This window comes from Macaca nemestrina, chromosome 8 (assembly GCF_043159975.1).
Source record: "Macaca nemestrina isolate mMacNem1 chromosome 8, mMacNem.hap1, whole genome shotgun sequence".
In the NCBI taxonomy this organism is placed as follows: Eukaryota; Metazoa; Chordata; class Mammalia; order Primates; family Cercopithecidae; genus Macaca; species Macaca nemestrina.
Genome location: NC_092132.1, coordinates 25,375,889 through 25,394,568, shown reverse-complemented (window position 1 = coordinate 25,394,568; position 18,680 = coordinate 25,375,889). Strand labels below are relative to the sequence as shown.

Below are 18,680 nucleotides of genomic sequence, written 5' to 3'. Positions count from 1 at the left end.
CCAAACTGAATTAACACCAAATTCTACACTACCAAGTATATTTTAGGACAAGTCTATTCAGGTCCATTTGCAGCTTCAATTTTCTACTTTTTCTTTCCACTCCGTTTTTACTTTTGATTTTTTAATATTTCCAGAAGTCAAAAATGTAGGACGGGTACAGTGGCTCATGCCTGTATTCCTAGCATTTTGGGAGGCTGAGACGGGCAATCATTTGAGCCCAGGAATTCAAGACAAGCCTGGGCAACACAGTGAAACTCCATCTCTACAAAATATCAAAATAGTTAGCCAGGTGTGGTGATGCACGCCTGTAGTCCCAACTACTCAGGAGGCTGAGATGAGAGGATTGCTTGAGCCTGGAAAGGTTAAAGCTGCAGTGAGCAGTGATTGTGCCACTGCACTCCAGGCAAGAGAGCAAGACCCTATCTCAAAAAAAAAAAAAAAAAAAAATTGTAGTTAGCTATTATTGTTTAGACCGGACTTGATTTTGGCAAGTCTCTTAAATTCCTAGTCTTCAGTCTGGGTGTGGTGGCTCACACCTGTAATCCCAGCACTTTGGGACGCTGAGGCAGGTGAATCACAAGGTCAGGAGTTTGAGACCAGCCTGGCCAACATGGTGAAACCTCATCTCTACTAAAAATACGAAAAATTAGCTGGGAGTGGTGGTGGGCGCCTGTAATCTCAGCTACTCAGGAGGCTGAGTCAGGAGAATCACTTGATCTGGGAGGCGGAGATTGCAGTGAGCCAAGATCATGCCACTGTACTCTAGACGGGGTGACAGTGTAAGACTCCGTATTTAAAAAAATAAAAATAAAAATAAAAATTTAGTTTTCATTGTGGGGTCCTTTGGAGTTTTACTGACAGCAGAACAATATTATTAATGGTATATTAGCATTATGGAGACCCTGTCTTTCAGGGAGCGATTGGTTTCTACAGATTTATTAATTTCACTTGCTTTGGATAAAAGAATACAGTATTGTAATTTCTCTTCCACAGATGGAAAAATTGAGGCCTAGGGACTGAACATAACATAACTGAACATTCCCCTGTTCTATCGCAGGGGAATCTGAGCCACGTTGCTAGAAGCTAGGTCTTCTGACAGCTTGACTTCCTGTCTAAGCAGCTTCATGGCTTCTGAGTCAAGCATAGTTTCTTAACACAATATGGGCTTCAAATAGATAGAAAGTGTTTGTTTCCTAAGCTTTTGATCTTATGTCTCTAGACTTGAATTTGGGATGCTATCTGAGTTGTGTTTAGCAACAAATAACAGAAAGTACAGTAAAGATAGTTTAAGCAGTGAGGTTTCTCTGCCTCCTGAAGTGAGATGCCCCCAGGTCTAGAATCCCAGGCTGACACTGAGACTCCCGACATAGGTGCTGTCCATCTCTCTCTCTCCTGTTCTTAGTGTACACCAGGCCTAATGTCTGCACTCTGGGCAGGAAGAACAGGGAATGACAAAGAGTTAAGAGCAGAGAGGTGTCACCTAGCAAGACTTTGCTTTTTTATTTGGGAAGGGTAGTCTGTCCCAGGGATTTCATCCTACATCTCATGGGCCAGAACTGTGTCACATGGTAACCCCAGGGTGGAAGGCAGTTGGTGACTCATATGGTTTTGGCTGGGCACACTACTGCCCTGAGCAAAATTCTTAAGGAAGAAGAAAGAGAGATTGGGTTTGAATAAGCAGCTGGCACTGTCAGCCACAAGGACAAATGTCTTTTTCATTAAATAACTAAGCAAACTTCCTTATGAAACATACGCTTTGAAGGAACAGCTTTCTTCCTGTGTCCACACAAAGAGTTCCTTATAGCTCTAAGCTAGATTTAAAAGCAGATGGGTATACCAATGTTAATGTCTCAGTTTCAGCAAATGTACCATGGTTTTGTTAACATTTGGGGGTGCTGGATGAAGGGTGTAAGGGAGCTATCTGTACTATCTTTGCAGTCTTTCTTCTTTCTTCCTTTCTTCCTTTTCTTTTCTTTCTTTCTTCTTCTTCTTTTTTTTTTTTTTTTTTTTTTTTTTGAGCTGGAGTCTTTCTGTGTCTCCCAAGCTGGAGTGCAGTGGTGCAGTTTTGGCTTACTGCAACCGAGTAGCTGGGATTACAGGTGCGCAGCACCACGCCCAGCTAATTTTTGTATTTATTTACTTATTTTTTTGGGATGGAGTCTCACACTGTCACCCAGGCTGGAGTGCAGTGGTGCCATCTCGGCGCACTGCAACCTCTACCTTCCAGGTTCAAGTAATTCTCCTGCTTAGCCTGTTGAGTAGCTGGGATTACAGGTGCCCGCCACCACGCTCAGCTAATTTTTGTATTTTTAGCAGAGACAGGTTTCACCATGTTGGCCAGGCTGGTCTCGAACTCCTGACCTCAAGTCATCTGCTTGCCTCGGCCTCCAAAAGTTCTGGGATTACAGGCGTGAGCCACTGTGCCTGGCCTTCTTTGTAGCTTTTCTATAAATCTAAAGTTATTCTAAAATGTGAAGTTTATTTTTTTTAAAAGTAAGTGGGTGTTTTTTTCTGCATCGTCTATTCCATCTTTTTTAAAGCTATGAACGATATAGAAAATATATAAAGACCGTTTAAAAAAAAAAAAGACTATGTCTTGCCACTGCTATCTTCCTTTTCCGAACTTCAGCCTCTTCCTCCTTTGAGGGTCTGTTGACGTACTGACTTTATCTCTTCCATCTCAAAAGCAGCACCTGTTAAATGACCATGCAGTAAAGCACCAGCAGGTTAATATGGTAACTTGCCTGGGAATACTAAGAAAATGTCATGTAGGAGTGAGCCTTTGGGAAGGCACTTTCACATCCTGGGGTTCCTGGGAAGGATTTTATTTCAGTATCCCCAGTGTCTGTTCCCCAAGACCACCTAGAGTTACTTCTAGACCCTTCTATAAAAATAAGGTCTGAAAAGGCTTCTACCTTGGAAAGATATCCTTTTGGCCCTGACACCGTGGGCCCTTGCATGGAAGCACACATGGCTAATATTTATGGAATCCTTCTATGGACCAGGGACGCCACTAGGCCTTTTATTTTTCTTTTACATTTTATTTTATTTTTAATTTTTATTATACTTTAAGTTCTGGGATACATGTGCAGAATGTGCAGGTTTGTTACACAGGTATACAAGTGCCATGGTGGTTTGCTGCACCCATCAACCCGTCACCTACATTAGGTATTTCTCCTAATGTTATGCCTCCCCTAGGCCCCCACCCCCAACAGGCCCCAGTGTGTGATGTTTCCCTCCCTTCGTCAGAGATGCCCTGCCCAGAGTGGAGGAATCTAGAACTCTCTAGATTCTCATATAGGAATCTAGAGAGGCAGCCTGGCTACAATGGCTTTGGGCAGCTGTGATGGGCTCTGCCCAGTTCGAACTTCCTGGTGGCCTTGTTTACACTGTGAGGGGAAAAACCGCCTACTCAAGCCTCAGTAATGGCGGACACCCTTCCCCCCACCAAGCTCGAGTGTCCCAGGTTGACCTCTGACTGCTGTGCTGGCAGCGAGAATTTCAAACCAGTAGATCTTAGCTTACTGGGCTCCACTGGGTTGGGAACTGCTGAGCTAGACCACTTGGCTCCCTGGCTTCAGCCCCCTTTCCAGGGGAGTGAACAGTTCTGTCTCGCTGGTGTTCCAGGTGCCACTGGGGTAGGAATAAAAAACTCCTGCGACTAGCTCAGTGCCTGCCCAAACGGCTGCCCAGTTTTGTGCTTGAAACCCAGGGCCCTGGTGGTGTAGGCACACTAAGGAATCTCCTGGTCTGCGGGTTGCAAAGACTGCGGGAAAAGCATTGTATCTGTGCTAGAATGCACTGTTCCTCATGGCAGAGTCCCTTACGGCTTCCCTTGGCTAACGAAGGGAGTTCCCTGACCCCTTGTGCTTCCTGGGTAAGGCAATGTCCCATTCTGCTTCTGCTTGCCCTCCATGGGCTACACCCACTGTCTAACCAGTCCCAATGAGATGAACCGGGTACCTCAGTTGGAAATACAGAAATCACCCATCTTCTGCGTTGATCTCTCTGGGAGCTGCAGACCAGAACTGTTTCTGTTCAGCCATCTTGCCCAGGTCCAAATTTTATTTTATAAATATATTTTTGAGATGGAGTCTTGCTCTGTTGCCCAGGCTTGAGTGTAGTGGTGTGATCTTGGTTCACTGCAACCTCTGCCTCCTGGGTTCAAGTGATTCTCCTGCCTCAGCCTCCCAAGTAGCTGGGATTACAGGTGTGTACCACCGTGCCTGGCTAATTTTTGTATTTTAAGTAGAGATGGGGTTTCACCATTTTGGACAGGTTGGTCTTGAATTCCTGACCTCAAGCGAACCGCCTGCCTTGGGTCCCCAAAGTGCTAGGATTACAGGCGTGATCCACCGTGTCCGGTCTACTGGACCTTTTACATATGTTGTTTCATTGTTCCTCCAATTCATTTTATAGATGAAGAAAACTAAAATTCAGAGCAGTTAAGTAATTAAGTAAATAGTGAAACTGGGATTCAACCCTGGGCTCTCTGAGGTCAGAGCAATGTTTTCTGTGCTATAGCCATATCCTTTTTTTTTTTTTTTTTTAAATAGAGATGGGGTTTTACCATGTTGCCCAGGCTAGTCTCAAACTCCTGGGCTCAAGTAATCTGCCTGCCTTGGATTCCCAAAGTGCTAGGATTATAGATATGAGTCATCGTGCCTGGCTGCCACATTGTTTTGGTAAGCAATTCCAAAGTAATTAGCATTTTATGGTGGTGAATATTTTTTTAAAAATTATTTTAAATAAATAGAGACAAGGTCTCACTATGTTGCTCAGGTTAGTGTCAAACTCATGGGCTCAAGTGACCCTCTTGTCTTGGCCTCCTAAAGTATGAGGATTACAGGCAGGAGCCACGGTGCCAGGCCAATGGTAAAGAATTTTATGGAAAACATTTCCAGCCAAATTACCTTCTGTAACCTGGAAACAGGAATAAATGTGGGCAAAGCAGACTCCACGCTCCTGTGTTTCAAGCTTGTCTGCCTCCTTGTTTATCATGATCACACCTTGGAATGGGAGACAGTCTAGTGTGGAGGTTCGGGGTGAGGCCCTGGAGTGAGTTTGTAAGCACTTCTATCTTGCATCTTCTTGTTAGTGACTCTGAGACACTCAGGCATTTTGCCTTGTCTAAGTCCCAGTTTCCTTATCTGTAAAATGGGAATCATAATATGGGAATATTATATATGGGAATATAATAACTCTTTCATAGTACTGTTGAGAGAAGTAAATGATATAAACCTGTAATGCGCTTGGCACAGGGCCATGCACAGACTCTCTATCATTCAGTAAATGATAGCTGATAATTATCTTATTTTTATCGTCTACATTCTCATTATTGGATGCCTGGGTGGGCAGAGCTTAATGTATTTGATGACCTCATCCATTGCTGGTCTTAAACGGTATCTTATACTCTCTGCTGTTACATACTTGTTAAGTAAATCAACACTGAAATACTTTGATCGGGCCTTTGGGTTTGTGCCAACAATTTCAAAAGATCTAGAACACAGTTACAGATTTCTTTTGTTGAATTTTGTATCTGAGATATTCCATTTGCCAGACGAAATAATTTTGTTTTTAGACTTCTCTGCACTTACAGTACAATCTAGTCTCTGATAAACAAGATTATCTCTGAAAATCCTACCTTTTGTTCTGCATGTTATCACTAACAGTAGAGGTTCTTTCTAGTCTTTGGAATGTACCCAGCTGTTATTGAATGATACATACAGAAGAATAAAACATAGGTTGACTTTCCATCTGTTTATTGCCTTTACATTTCTGGCAGTAAGACACAGAAGCTGCAGCACTCAGACAATCGCAGTGTCATGTTTCGTTTTCTATCTTTACTAAAGTTACTTGAATCCTTTTACCTCTTTTCCATCCTCTTGCCTCTCTTCAATCAATTAAATGAGTGTAAGTGGGTTATAACTTTGTGAATGTGAAATGTTTTGTTTCAGTAATATCAGTTAATAGGATTTTACGCCCTACAATCGATTTCCTGCTTTCATATCCTCTTCTTAATGTTGTGAGTGCTAAGGAAGTCATTATTTTAGTCCTCTGACTCACTGTTGTTACGCCTTTTGGAGAGTTTTGTATCCCAAGCAGCTAGCACCCTTTTTTTGGAGTAGGCACTTAAAAACAATTGCTTAATGTTTTCAATTCAAGGATTTTTGCTGCTTTAGGAAATAGGGCTCCTTCAACTACTGCTTTCATTTAGGATGGCTTGAGATGCTTGAGATGGCCTTAAGTACAGCTCAGGTCCCTCCCTCCCTCCCTCCCTCCCTCCCTCCCTCCCTCCCTCCCTCCCTCCCTCCCTTCCTTCCTTCCTTCCTTCCTTCCTTCCTTCCTTCCTTCCTTCCTTCCTTCCTTCCTTCCTCTTTCTCTCTCTCTCTTTCTCTCTCTCTCTCTCTCCCCCTCCCTCCCTCCCTCCCTCCCTTCCTCCCTCCCTTCCTTTCCTTTCCTTTCCTTTCCTTTTTAAAACATGTTTTATTCTTAGTTTGGGGGTACATGCGAAGGTTTGTTATGAAAGTAAACACGTGTCACGGGGGGTTATTGTACATGTTATTTCATCACCCCAGTATTAAGCCTGGTGCCCAATAGTTATCTTTTCTTCTCCTCTCTTCCTCCCACCTTACCCCCTCATGTAGGTCCCAGCGCCTGGTCTTTTTTTTTTTTTTTTTTTTGAAACAGAGTCTTGCTCTGTTGCCCAGGCTGGAGTGCAGTGGCACAATCTTGGCTCACTGCAACCTCCGCCTCCTGGATTCAAGTGATTCTTGTGCTTCAGCCTCCCAAGTAGCTGGGATTACAGGTGTGTGCCACCACACCTGGCTAATTTTTTTTCTATTTTTAATAGAGACGGGGTTTTGCTGAGTTGGCCAGGCTGGTCTCGAACTCCTGGCCTCAAGTGATCTGCCTGCCTCAGCCTCCCAAAGTGATGAGAGTACAGGCATGAGCTACCACGCTCAGCTCGGCTGTTGTTTCCTTCTTTGTATTCATAAGTTCTTATCATTTAGCTCCCACTTATAAGTGAGAACATGAGGTATTTGGTTTTCTGTTCCTGCATAGCCTCCAGTCAGATTTTCTTAAAAAAAAAAAAACTTTAACTTTTCTATTGTAACTAATTCTTAATTAAGGTTTTTCTATAAATGCATAATTAAAAAGCGTGTTATCAATATTTCTTCAGTCTTGACCATTTTTAAATTATGAAGCATACTAAATGACATCAGATGCTTCGACTCTGTAGGACTGTGATCTAGCAGAGCCCAGAAGACAAAATACTGCAGATCTATCCCTGGATGTGTGAAAGAAGTAAAGCTTATGTCTTGCTGGCAGGGAAATCACAGCACTTTTGTATGCAGAATTTACTCACCTTCTAGAAACACCAAGTCTGAGGAATAGGTCCACCATCCGTTTATCCTTGCAGTTTATCAGGGATCTTGAGCAATGTCTATCAGGGCTAGGTGACTCTTTTAGGAAAAGATACAGAGATCAGTAGTAGCTAAGAAAATAAGAGGAAAAGGAGTGAATGGTTGGATAGAATACCATCCCTGGTGACCAAAAAAAAATGATCCCTCACAAGAGCCCCACCCACCCTTGTGCGCTTGGTGAAGCAGTGAGCCGGGCAGCTAGCAAGGGTCTTCTGTCTTCAAGGTGATCTTGATGACCTTTGTAACTTTGACACTGGTGTGCAGTTAGCCCCACCTTGCTGACCTTCTTCTTCCTCAGTAGGATAATCATCATCTTTAATCCCTCTCTGTTTAAGTCTGATTTCAGTCTACTAAGTTGTTTATGTGACCGTAAGTCCAAGACCACATTTTAAAAATTTTTGATGATGTGCCATCCAGGGCACAGTTGATGTCTGTGCATTCCCTGTATGCTGCTATCATAGTGCTGGATTCAGTTCACATGTTTCATGGTGCCTGTTGTGTTACATCATTTACGAGCAAGCATTTCAAGGATGAATGAAAGTATGTGACCTTCCTCCTTCCAACTAGATAAGTAGACTAATTTTTTGTTTGTTTGTTTCTGAGACAGAGTCTCACTCTGTGCCCAGGCTGGAGTGCAGTGGCATGATCTCAACTCACTGCAACCTCCACTTCCCAGGTTCAAGAGATTCTCAAGCCTCAGCCTATCAAGTAGCTGGAATTACAGATGTGCGCCACCATGCCTGGCTAATTTTTATGTTTTTACTAGAGGCAAGGATTCACCATGTTGGCCAGGCTGGTCTCGAGCTCCTGACCTCAGGTGATCCACCCGCCTCAAGGCCTCCCAAAGTGCTGAGATTACAGGCATGAGCCACCGTGCCCAGCTAAAATATTTTTATATTCAGTAGAACTTGTAGAATTCAAGATGATACATTTTTATATTCATCCTCAGACTACATGCATGAGTTGAATGGAAGTCAATTTTCCCCCTTTTAAGTAATCAGCTTCTATTATTTCTTTGCCTGCTAAAATCATCCTAATAATATACAAGGGAGGAAAATGTAGTCACATTATCCACAAAAAGAAGAATATACCTGTACCATGTCACTTTATTATTTTGGTAAACTACATGACGTTTCCCTCATGATTTCTGCAGTTAAGCATAGCAGTGTATAGGGATCTGTTTTTCTTTGACCAAATAGTGAATTGAGTGCTTCTAGAGTCCCAACTTTCCTAAACAATGAGATCCTCTCGCAAATATATGGCTCTAGCTTTCTGGCTATGTCTGCTTTTCTTCCTAGTTTAAATCCCATTTAATACGAAGCCAAGCCAAGCCCCTAGAAAATTCTACCAAAGCAAAAGGGAAGGCTTGGAAAGTCCCATAAATTATAAATTGGATGAGTACCCAATTGTCAGTTTTCAATTACAACTGCTGTTAAGATCACAACTGTAATATTAGATATTGAATGTAGATGTTGAACACTGTCTCTTTGAATTGTTGTCCTGTTTACAGATAAATAGTCCCAAGGAGCAAAGAATGAAATGAAATGTATCAAATGGTATATATTACATTTACTATAATACGAAGGTGCCGTATATCACTGGGATCTGAGAAATGTAGAATTGGAACAAATGTAAGACAGGCACAAACTGTTCCCCATGCTTTTTCCTCCTTCTCTTTACTTTTTTCCCCGTATCATGGATTATTGTTTTCTGTGTTTAACAGAAAGTAAGTTGTTTACGTAGCAAGGATTTTTATATTCAGTATGGAGAATTACATGTTAATGTGGAGAAAAAATCAGGCTGAGGCCGAGTGTACGGTGGCTCACACCTGTAATCCTAGCACTTTGGGAGACTGAGGCAGGTAGGTCACCTGAGGTCAGGGGTTTGAGACCAGCCTGGCCAACATGGTGAAACTCCGTCTCTATTAAAAATACAAAAATTAGTGGGGCATGGGGGCACGCACCTGTAATCCCGGCTATTCGGGAGGCTGATGCAGGAGAATTGCTTGAACCCAGGAGGTGGAGGTTGCAGTGAGCCGAGATCGCATCATTGCACTCCAGCCTGGGCTACAGAGCAAAGACTCTGTCTCAAAAAAAAAAGAAAAAGAAAAAGAAAAAATCAGGCTGGGCGTGGTGGCTCATACCTGTAATCCCAGCTACTTGGGAGACAGAAGCAGGACAATCACTTGAACCCTGGAGGCAGAAGTTGCAGTGAGCCAAGATTGCACCACTCTGGATGACAGAGTGAGACTGCCTCAAAAAAAAAAAAAAAAAAAAAAAAAAAAGTGTACAAAAAACATCAACTTTTCTCTCTCTGGAATATAAACTCTATGTCATTTAGCTGTTGTTAATTCTTGAACCTCTACTTATATAATTTATGACTATAACAATGATCTTTGACTTTCATAATCTAGTTACTTCCCAAACTTTACTGTGTCTTAATGCATTGCTTTATTTTTTGCTTTTTGTCAACTTCTGAAGTTTGAGTATCTTCGAGTGGGGTACTCACTAAGCTTTAGCTGGATATCTGGTTATGATTTCATATGTTTTTCACGGGTGAAAAGGTAACAAACTGCTCAGAGAAGGGCAATGTGTTCTTTAAAGAAAGTTAGGCCAGGTGCAGTGGCTCACGCCTGTAATGCCAGCACTTTGGGAGGCTGAGGTGGGCAGATCACGAGGTCAGGAGTTTGAGACCAGCCTGGCCAGCATGGTGAAACCCCATCTCTACTCAAAATACAAAAAATTAGCTGGACATGGTGGTGCAAGCCTATAGTCTCAGCTACTTGGGAGGCTGAGGCAGGAGAATTGCTTGAACTCAGCAGGTGGAGCTTGCAGTGAGCCGAGATCGCACCATTGCACTTCAGCCTGGGCAACAGAGTGAGACTCTGTTTCAAAAAAAAAAAAGAATGAAAAAAGAAAGTTAGAAGAATTAGAATTTCAGAATAAGTGGTAAATTTTTAAAAAAGAAAAAAATAAAGGCAGAAAAGATAGAGGAAATGAGTTCTCCATAGGAACTTAAATGAACAAAGTGTGAAGTCAGTCTTTAGAAGTCTAAAATGAAGAATGCTTACAACACTATATGTCAGATGCCATGCCACATCTCTACATAAATTATCTCATTTTTCCTTCGCACAGAATATATGCAAAAAATTGAATAAGTTGCCCAAATACTCAGATAGTAAATGTGGCAGAGCTAGGATTGAAACTGAAGATATCCAGCTCTAAAACTTGTGCTTTTCATTGTGTGATAAATTTTCTAAAAGTAGACCTGGCATGGTGGCTCATGCCTGTAATCCCAGCACTTTGGGAGGCCGAGGCAAGTGGATCACTTGAGGTCAGGAGTTCGAGACCAGCCTGGCCAACGTGGTGAAACCCTGTCTCCACTAAAAATACAAAAATTAGCCAGGCATGGTGGCAGGTGCCTATAATCCCAGCTACTCGGGGGACTGAGGCAGGAGAGTTGCTTGAACCCAGGAGGTGGAGGTTGCAGTGGGCCAAGATCACGTCGCTGCACTCCAGGCTGGATGACAGAGCCAGGCTCCTTAGTCTCAAAAAAAAAAAAAAAAAAAAAAGAAAAAGAAAAAGAAATTTCTAAAAGTTATTCAGCATAAAAATTGTCAATAAAGTTCCAACTTAATTGCTTCGTTCTTGTGTGAAATGATGTCTCTTTTAGCAGGCTTTGGCATTGGTGAGCATAAAGAGATGAGCAGATGAAGGTGTCATATTTCAATCACAATGTTAAGATCAGTAGCTGGGATGGAGTATGATACTTAGTAGGTGCTCAGTTTGTCAAATAAATGAACGGATGTCATGTGTGATTTATTGATGCCATAATATGGCTGTCTACCTGCACTCCTTCAGCTTTTAAAGTTGTGATTATATATATTAAACCTAAAACTTTACTCACACAAAAAGCAAATGTATGAAACTCAATGTTTATATCATTAAACTGTTTATATCATTAAACTTTTAATGAGAGACAGAAAAAAGGCAAAATATTAATAACTTATTGGCAATGATGCAAGTGATACATACAATTGTCACTTTTGTATGCTGAGAGGAGAACTCGACTCCATCTGTGTCAGCCACACAGCTAGGTGAATAAACACGTGGCAACCTTCATTTCAGGGAGGGTGGCTGCTCCTGAGACACCCAGATCCAAATCCATCCTTGAAAATTGAGGTGGGGCATTAAATATTATATCCCATAAAATTGAATTCTCCTAGGCCAAATGGCAGCATATCGTCAACAGATGATGATAACAGTAAAAAAAAAACAGTGGTTGTAAAATAATAAAGGTGTAATTTATTGAGTGCTTACAATGTATTTGGCATTATGCTGAACACTTATAGTTGACTATCTCATCTGACCCTCATGTTACCTGATTTCATTATGTTTGAGGTCACCTATTCTATTGGGGAAAGAATGTGATGAGGAAGGACTATTTAAAGTTAACTTTTGTATTTGATCTTAGGTAGAATGTTTGCCCAGTTGGTTATAGGTGGTATAGAGGTGGGGAGGTGTAAGATGGAGACTGGGTGTAAATTAAACACTGGGTCAATAATTAAAGCTGGAGGAGAGACATAATTAGGTCAGCGGTCAAATTTCTATTTCATTTAAAAATACTCTTAAAGTACTTTGAAGTCAGTTATACTTTTTTTTTTTTTTTTGGATTTAGAATGCTTTCCTGGATTGACTTGTACAGAGGCAATATTTTATGTAATTCACCGTGCCAAGAGAAAACAGTAGGTCTTAATAAACGTCTACAGAGCTATATATTTGCAGGTCATAATTTTAAGAAACTTGCCAAAGTCAACTTGAGGATTTTTTAAAAATCTCAACAAACTCAGAAGATTGCCAGAAATAAATAATTTACCTACAAAATTTTATTATAGCATTACTGAGTATAGTGATGTAGTAAATTTATGTAAAAATTTGACTATCTTCAAGAGGGCCACGTTGGTAGCTATCATATCAAAGTGTGATTGGCTTATTTTTTGGTCCAGGTTGCATTAGGTGAGCCTCTCCTGAATCCAAGGACGGTTTATTTATGATTTTATTTTATTTTATATTTTATTTTTTGAGACAGAGTCTCACTATGTTTCCCAAGCTGGCCTTGAATGCCTGGCCTCAAGTGATCCTCCCATTTTAACCTCCCAAAGTGCAGGGATTACATGCACGAGCATTCATTGATGACTGACTGGTTGATTGAGACAGGATCTCACTCTTTGGCCAGGCTGGAGTGTAGTGATGTGATCACAGGTAACTGCAGCCTCAACCTCCTGGGATCAAGCGATTCTCCTACCTCAGCCTCCTGAGTAGCTGGGACTATAGGCATGCACCACCATGCCTGGCTAATATTTTAATTTCATTTTATTTTTAGAGACAGAATGTGTTGCCCAGGCTAATCTTGAACTCCTGGCCTCATGCTCTCCTCCCACCTTGGCCTCCCAATGTGCTGGCATTACAGGTGTGAGCCACCACACCTGTCCAGATTATTTATTAAGAACATGTAGAAATACCACTGAATTAACTATATTTGTCTTTGAGGCCAACATATTTCATTTGGCCAAAGTAAGTATCACCATTTAAAAATTGCGGAAAGCCGTATGAATTATTAGATTAAATGCTGGCACTGGCGCTCTTTTAGTAGGGACCCATGTTGTAAGACTTGATATTTATGTGACCAGAAGAATTGTTCATTAACATATGTGGATAATAAATATAGTTACAACCCTAGATTGCATTTGTTGATATTGACCTAGAGAGGATGTGATGCTGTTTGTGAAATAGCAAAAGAGACTGTTGAACCAGTTGGCATGATTGATAAAGGTGTTAATATGATTCTTAATGGGTTTTTATTATCTAGATTCTTTTCCTAGTGGTTTATAATATTTTGAATTTTACAATCCAAAAAAAAGTTGCCAGGATTGAATTTTTTGTTTAACTTCTGTTTTTACCATTTTTTCCTAAAACATTGGGCAAGAAAAGTACCTGGTATATAGTTAACCTAACTCAATACATGGTAGTTGAATAAATAGATGGATGATCAAACAACAAAAAAATAGTGGAGTCTCGCTCTGTCACCCAGGCTGGAGTGCAATGAAGTGATCTTGGCTCACTGCAACCTCCGACTCCCAGGCTCAAGCGATCCTTCCATCTCAGCCTCTTGAGTAGCTGGGACTAAAGGCATGCTCCATGCCTGGCTAATTTTTGTATTTTTAGCAGAGGTTGGGTTTCAACATCTTGGCCAGGCTAGTCTTGAACTCCTGACCTCAAGTGATTTGCCCGCCTCGGCCTCCAAAAGTGCTGGAATTACAGGCATGAGCCACCGCACCTGGCCTCATTGTGGGGTTTTAATGTGTATTTCCATATTGACTAATGAGGTTGACCCTGTTTTCATGTGCTGATTAGATATATGTGTGTCTTCTGTTTTTGTGTTGTCTATTCAAGTTTTTTGCTTTTGGGGGAAAGTTGCATGAGACGTCTGCATGATGGTGACCAGTTTGCAGAGTTCCTGATGATTCTGCAGATGAACAGAAATGACCCAGGAACATGGCTTTTGGGGCCTGATGTACCACCTGCACTATAGCTCCAAGAATCATGAACTCAAAGTGTAAAATTGAGGCAATAAATAAATCTCAATGGATTTCTAAGATATAAATCATATAGAATTGGGTGTACCTTCAGACTGATAGTCATACATGAGCAGTTTTGTGAGACATGGTTTTGATTTTTATGATGATCTAGAGAAGGAATAGTTTCTCATAGAAGCAGTAAGAGCAGTGGTTTGGAACTTGGACTCTAGAATCAGATACTGTGTTATATTTCTACCTCTGCCATTTACTGTGTCTTTTTGGAGTGACTTCCTAAACCTTTGGACTTCAGTTTCCTCATCAAAAATAGGAAAAAAAAAAAAAGAAATAAAATAGGCTGGGCGCAGTGGCTCACGCCTGTAATCCCAGAGCTTTGGGAGGTTGAGGCGGGCGGATCACCTGAGGTCAGGAGTTCAAAACCAGCCTGGTCAACATGGAGAAACCCCGTCTCTACTAAAAATACAAAATTAGCTGGGTCTGGTGGTACATGCCTGTAATCCCAGCAACTTGGGAGCCTGAGGCAGGAGAATCGCTTGAACCTGAGAGGTGGAGGTTGTGGGGAGCCGAGATTGTGCCATTGCACTCCAGCCTGGATAACAAGAGTGAAACTGTCTAAAAAAAAAAGAAAGGAAATAAAATAATGGTACCTATATCCCAAGCTATTGTGATAATTAAAGGAATTAGAACATATAAGACACTTACTTAAGGTCATGCTGGGTTTATAGGACACGCTGTATGAGGGCTAGCTCTTGTTATTACTAATTTCAAGTTGACACACTGGCATGATTATATCACTGTAAAGTGTGGATTTGGGCTGGGCACAGTGGTGTGTGTCTGTAGTCCTAGTTACTCGGGAGGTTGAGGCAGGAGGATTGCTTGAGCCCAAGAGTTTGAGGCTACAGTGAGCTATGATCGTGCCACTGCACTCCAGCCTGGGCAACAGAGTGAATCTCTATCTCTAAATAAATTAGTAAATAAATAAAGTATAGATTTCCTTAGGGACTAAGCAGGCTTTATTATTGGATAACCATTTATTTATGTATTAAACATCAAACATAAATGGCAACAGACAGTATGATTCCACTTACATACTGTTCTCAAAGTGATAACATTATAGAGATGGAGAGCAAAGGTGGTTGCCAGGCGTCAGGAACTCAGTGAAGGAGGCCATAGAGGGGAAACACAGGGAGAGTGCGCCTTTGTCATGTTGTCCTGGTGGTTACAAAAATCTCTACATGTGATAAAACCTCACTGAACTCTATGTGCTCATGCACACAGATGCACACTCACACACACAAATGAGTGCATGTAAAAGCTGATGACATCTGAATAAGGGCTGTAGACTGTACCGATGTCAACATTCTGGTTTGATATTGTACTATAGTTATTTATGTAAGGGGTTACCATTGGGGAAATCTGGGTGAAGGGTACCCAGGAACTCTCTGTACTCTGTTGAATTTTTTAAACAGCTTTATTAAGATATAGTTCACATACCAAGCAATTCATTAAAGTGTACCATTGAGTGGTTCTTAGCATATTTACAGAGTTTTGCAATCATCACAACAGGCAATTTTAGAACATTTTCATCACCTCAAAAAGAAATTGCATGCTGTAGCTAATACCCCTCCCAACCCAACCCCAAGGCCCCCCTCCAGCCCCTGGCAACCACCAGTATACTTCTGTCTCTAGAAATGTCTCTGTTTTGGACATTCCATATGAATGGAATCATACAGTGTGTGGTCTCTGTATTTTCTTTGCAACTCTCTGTAAGTCTATAATTATTTCAAAATAAGAAGTTATTTTGTTTTTTCTAAGACAGTGTCTTGCCCTGTTGCCCAGGCTGGAGTGCAGTGGTACAATCTCGGCTCACTGCAATGTCTGCCTCCTGGGTTCAAGTGATTCTTATGCCTCAGCCTCCCGAGTAGCTGGAATTACAGGTGCATGCCGCCACACCCGGCTAATTTTTGTATTTTTAGTAGAAACGGGGATTCACCATGTTGGCCAGGCTGGTGTCAAACTCCTGACCTCAAGTGATCCACCCATCTTGGCTTCCCAAAGTGCTGGGATTACAAGTGTGAGCCACTGCGCCCGGCCTCAAAATAAAAAGTTTTTAAAAATGAATTGAGGGGGCAGGCGTGGTGGCTTACGCCTGTAATCCTAGCACTTTGGAAGGCTGAGGCAAGTGGATCACTTGAGGTTAGGAGTTCGAGACCAGCCTGGCCAACATGGTGCAACCCCACCTCTACGAAAAATACAAAAATTAGCCAGATATGGTGGTAGGCACCTGTAATCCCAGATACTTGGGAGGCTGAGGCAGGAGAATCGCCTGAATCCAGGAGGCGGAGGTTGCAGTGAGCCGAGATCATGTCATTGCACTCCAGCCTGGGTGACAGAGCAAGACACCATCTCAAAAAAAAAAAAAAAAAAAAAGAAAGAATCGAGTGTTGCTATGGGACAAGGTCTCTGCTGGGCACTGGGGACACATGAGTAAGTGAAGCCGTGATCACTGCCCCAAATTTATTTTAGAGTTTAGAGGGAAAGACAGAGAAGGGGGCAGACAGTGAGGGTGCAGTGTTATCAGTGCTTTGGTGGAGGCGGCACAGGGGCCAGGAGAACACTAGGAAGAATAGAACTCAGATTGAAAGCAAGGTCAGACAAAGTTCCCCAGAAGAATTGGTTAGCAAATTTTTAAAGTGCATGCCATGTGGAAAGAACTTGGGACCATGGATGGATGGACAGCAGCTCATGTGGCATCTGTGGAAGAGAAGTCTTTCTTGAGACTTTTGTCCCTGTTGCCTGTGGTCCTTTGGCTGTCATGCTCAGTGTCCAGGATGCCAGATAGTCCTCATTGGCTGTTTTTTTTTTTTTTTTTTTTTTTTCTCCCCAGTGTCCAACAAGCACCCATTTGTGGACAGCAATCTTCTCTACCAGTTTAGAATGAACTTCCGGCGGAGGCGAAGACTGATGGAGCTGCTCAATGAAAAGTCCCCTTCCTCCCAGGAAACTCATGACAGTCCCTTCTGCCTGAGGAAGCAGAGCCATGACAATCGGAAATCTACCAGCTTTATGTCAGGTATGCCATCCCAGCGTTTATTGGAGCTCAAGTGTTTGTCTTTTGAGAAATAGTGGAGCCTTGACTCACCTTTGTGAAACTCTGTTCTCTATGGGAGAGTAGACTTTTTACTTATTCATGGCCGGACGTGGTGGCTCACGCCTGTAATCCCAGCACTTTGGGAGGCCGAGGCGAGTGGATCACGAGGTCAGGAGATTGAGATCATCCTGGCTAACACGGTGAAACCCTGTCTCTACTAAAAATACAAAAAATTAGCCGGGCGTGGTGGCGGGCACCTGTGGTCCCAGCTACTTGGGAGGCTGAGGCAGGAGAATGGCCTGAACCTGGGAGGCAGAGCTTGCAGTGAGCCGAGATCGCGCCACTACACTCCAGCCTGGGCGAAAGAGTGAGACTACATCTCAAAAAAAAGAATTTTTACTTATTCATAACCAAGAAGTATGAAAAAAATTCCGAAACCCTAAGTTTTTCTTGGACAGCCAACTTAGATGCCAGGACTCTGTTTTATAAAAGTGTGTATTTGAATTATAGAAGGCCTCTCATGCTCTCACTCATACCTTATTTATTTTTCATTGCAAGCCATTCGTGCCTGGCATGATGGCGCACACTTATAATCTCAGCTACTTGGGAGGCTGAGGTGGGAGAATCACTTGAGGTCAGGAGTTTGAGACTAGGCTGGGCAATATAGCAAGACCTCGTCTGTCCAAAAAATTTAAAAATAAATAAATAAATACAAGTTTTTGTTTGTTTGGTTTTTTAGATGGAGTCTCACTCTGTTGCCCAGGCTAGAGTGCAGTGGTGTGCTTTTGGCTCACCACAACTTCTGCCTCCCAGGTTCAAGCAATTCTCCTGCCTCAGCCTCCCAAGTAGCTGGGACTACAGGCGTGCATCACCATGCCTGGCTAATTTTTGTATTTTTAGTAGAGATGGGGTTTCACTATGTTGACCAGGCTAGTCTCAAGCTCCTGACCTCATGATCCTCCTGCCTTGGCCTCCCAAAGTGCTGGGATTACAGGCATGAGCTACCATGCCCAGCCTTACAAGTAGTTTTTACATATCATTTAATTATTCAGTTTTGTAAATCACAACTTCAAAAAGCTATCTATTTCAAAGATGAATAAGAAGATTATTTCTGTGGGCATTTACACTGGTAACCACAAAAAAGTGACTGGTTATCCACCCATTATCAGTGGGTGACAGAGAACAAAGAAGAACAATGCAAAGCTGATGCAAGTCTTGTAGAGCATAGCAGCCGGGGGTGTTACACAGTTAAAGTCCGACAGTCTCAGATGTGCAGTTAGCTGTGATGGAAATGATGGTGATTGGATGTAAAGGTGACCTGGCTGTGACAGCTGTCCCTCCATTGATTATGAGTGCTGATTTGGTTGATCTGTCTGTCCAGGAGGGTGTAAGAGGAAATCAAAAATGATGTGATTGGTGTTCACAAATGAGTGCATCCAGAAAATGTGAACTTGAAGTAAGTGTCCGTCTGTTTAAGAGGGTGAGGTGCTTAAAGGGGTATCTTGAACTGCCCTGAAAACTTGGTGTTATCTCGAGAAATTGGTTGGTTTAAGATTTGAAACTACTG

The 18,680-nt window shown here is 42.1% G+C and overlaps 1 protein-coding gene across 2 annotated transcripts in view; it reads left to right on the top strand.

Annotated features, from left to right (window-relative positions):
• LOC105468523 (DEP domain containing MTOR interacting protein) overlaps positions 1 to 18,680 on the top strand; it is a 211,213-nt gene that overhangs the window by 107,972 nt on the left and 84,561 nt on the right. For both annotated transcript variants that reach the window (XM_011718740.3, XM_011718739.2), the window contains exon 5: positions 16,910 to 17,095. In XM_011718740.3, coding sequence (XP_011717042.1) covers positions 16,910 to 17,095 — 186 coding nt within the window. The remainder of the gene's footprint in view (positions 1 to 16,909; positions 17,096 to 18,680) is intronic.